Raw genomic sequence first — 2,647 nt, forward strand, 5'->3', positions numbered from 1 at the left:
TTTTTTTGGAGCATCCTGATGGCCACCGCCACCATCTCGCTGAGGGACGGATCCGTCTCGTTATTCCTGTCCAGCTCGTACACCATGTCACCCGGCTCGAAGAGGCCTGGGGACAATGACATTGCTGGGGGACATCCTCTCCCCACCAAAAAAAAGATAAAAAAAGGGAGGGAGGGAAGGCAAATCCAGCCCCGCCGCCTGCTTCTTGTGCTGGTTCAAGTGTTTCTCCCGGAACCAGGGTGATTAGATAGGGGGCCGGGGGATGCTCCCAGCCCTTCCTTCCGGGCTGAATCCTGCTGCCTGCCTGGGCTGGGGAATTGCATCGTGGGCCAAGAAAAAAATTCCATCCTCAGGGCATGGGGTAGCAGCATCTTTAGGGGGTGTAACAGCATCCCTTGGGGGGAGCTGCATGTCCAGGGGAATAGAAGCATCTTTGGGGGAGGGTACCAGCACCCCCAGGGTGTGATACCAGCACCCCTTGGATGTAGCAGCATCCCTGAAGAGGGGAGTAGCAGCATTTTTGGGTGCACAATGGCATGTCTTGGGGCTACCAGCACCCCTGGGAGGTAGCAGCATCCTTTTGGGGGGGTACCAGCATCCCTTTGGGGTACCAGCAATCCCAAGGGAGTGACAGCATCTTTGGGGAGGGGGTGGCACCAGCATCCCCAAGGCAGGCTACCAGCACCCCTTGGATGTAGCAGCATCCCTTGTTGGGGAGGTATCAGCACCCTTTTGGGGTACCAGCATCCCCAGGGAAGCAGTAGCATCCCTTATTGGGGAGGTATCAGCATCTTTTTGGGGTACCAGCATCCCCAGGGGAGCAGTAGCATCCCTTGTTGGGGAGGTATCAGCATCTTTTTGGGGTACCAGCATCCCCAGGGGAGCAGTAGCATCCCTTGTTGGGGAGGTATCAGCATCTTTTTGGGGTACCAGCATCCCCAGGGGAGCAGTAGCATCCCTTGTTGGGGAGGTATCAGCATCTTTTTGGGGTACCAGCATCCCCAGGGGAGCAGTAGCATCCCTTGTTGGGGAGGTATCAGCATCTTTTTGGGGTACCAGCATCCCCAGGGGAGCAGTAGCATCCCTTGTTGGGGAGGCTTTTGGGGTACCAGCATACTCAGGGGAGCAGCAGCATCTCTAGGGGGTTACCAGTGTCTCTGGGGGTACCAGCATCCCTCAGGGGTACCAGTATCTTTGGGATAGGGGAGTACCAGCATCCCTTGGAGGCAGCAGCATCTTGAGGGACTAACTGGCCACTCCAGCCATCCCAGCACCCCTGGACGGGGTCAGTGGCGTCCCCCCAAAGCACCCAGTTGAGCTCGGGGCACCCTTGGGCGTCAGGACTCACCCAGTAGGAAGTCGACGCGGCTGAGGTTGAGGGCGAGCAGATCCCGCCGGTGCCACACGTACTTGGCGACCTGGGGACAAGGCAGGTTGTCACCTCCCCATCCCCTCCGCCAGCCCCAGGGCTGCTTTATACCCCTCCGCGCCCCCAAAAAATCCCCCCTCGAGGGAAGAGCTTTGTTGGGTTACAGTGGAGGTGACGTGTGGGCACCCCCAAACTGTCACCTTGCCGGGGGGCTTGGCGTCGTGCCACGCCTGGACAAGGTCCCTGCGGTCAAGGCGGGTCCCTCGATGCTTGTCCTCGTGGGGATATTCCACGTCGCTGGCGTTTTTGGGGAACATGTATTTCCGTCCGCCGCCCAAGATCACCTGCAAAAAGGAAGGGGGGAAAAAAAGAAAAGGCGTTTTAAAAGTTATTTTTAATTTTCTGATTTTTTTTCCCCCCTCCCAATTTGGGTTTAATGGGGAGGGGAAACCCTGGGATGTCCAGGAAAACCCAGGTGAAACCATCCAAGGAATTTCACTTCACTCAAAATAACCCTGAATCCCTTCTTATTCATTAAAACCCAAGACAAAAATAATCATTTCAAGCAGCAAAATTGGCTTTTTCACATTTTTTTTCCCCCCTCCGTCTGTGGGAAGGATGCTCCACATCGGGGTCCCCGTGTGAACCCGTCGGGACGCAGCCCCATCCCGCAGCTCTCGCTGTTTGCTTTGGAACCCAATTTATTTGGCCTCTGTTATTTATAACCCAGCAGAGATTTTTTTTTATTTTTTCTTTTAATCACCCTCTTTCCTTTTTCTCGGCGCAGAAGGTGAATTATAAAGCTGCAAAACACCACCGCCAAAATTATTAAGCCAAAAAAAAGGGAAAAAAATATCTTTTCCCCGCTATATAATTATTTCCAGCCTGGGACAGAGTTAAAATTATATTAAAGCGAAAAAAAAAAACGGCAGAAGAGGCTATTAAAGAGCTAAATAACAGGCTGAAATGTTTGGTTTTGGGGCTATTTTGAAGGACAGAAGAGTATTTATTTCCAAGGCTAAATTTTGGCATAAATCCACAGCGAGGGGCAGGATCGGGGGGAAAAGGGAGGGGTTTGGGTACGGGAGGTATGAGAAAGGAGGGGGCGGCTGAGGGTGGGGGAGGACAGGGGCTGAAGGAGGGTTTGGGGTCTGATCCCAGCTCTGCGTTGGATGGTGGTGGGTCCATCAGTGGTCCTAGTCCTATGTGCACCCAACAGTCCTGGTGTCCCACCCATGGGTGGTTCTGGACTCATGTCTGCGGGGGTTCTAGGTCTGC

The 2,647-nt window shown here is 54.1% G+C and overlaps 1 protein-coding gene across 1 annotated transcript in view; it reads right to left on the reverse strand.

Moving 5' to 3' along the window:
• The window catches only part of LOC104271067 (alkaline phosphatase, tissue-nonspecific isozyme-like), a gene marked incomplete at both ends in the record, with an annotated part of 3,971 nt that overhangs the window by 410 nt on the left and 914 nt on the right, over window positions 1-2,647 (reverse strand). Inside the window, 3 exons of the mRNA XM_009865633.1 lie at window positions 5-106; window positions 1,349-1,418; window positions 1,570-1,713. Coding sequence (XP_009863935.1) covers window positions 5-106; window positions 1,349-1,418; window positions 1,570-1,713 — 316 coding nt within the window. The remainder of the gene's footprint in view (window positions 1-4; window positions 107-1,348; window positions 1,419-1,569; window positions 1,714-2,647) is intronic.

The sequence above is a fragment of the Apaloderma vittatum genome, unplaced genomic scaffold (genome assembly GCF_000703405.1).
Source record: "Apaloderma vittatum isolate BGI_N311 unplaced genomic scaffold, ASM70340v1 scaffold41852, whole genome shotgun sequence".
Taxonomy (NCBI): Eukaryota; Metazoa; Chordata; class Aves; order Trogoniformes; family Trogonidae; genus Apaloderma; species Apaloderma vittatum.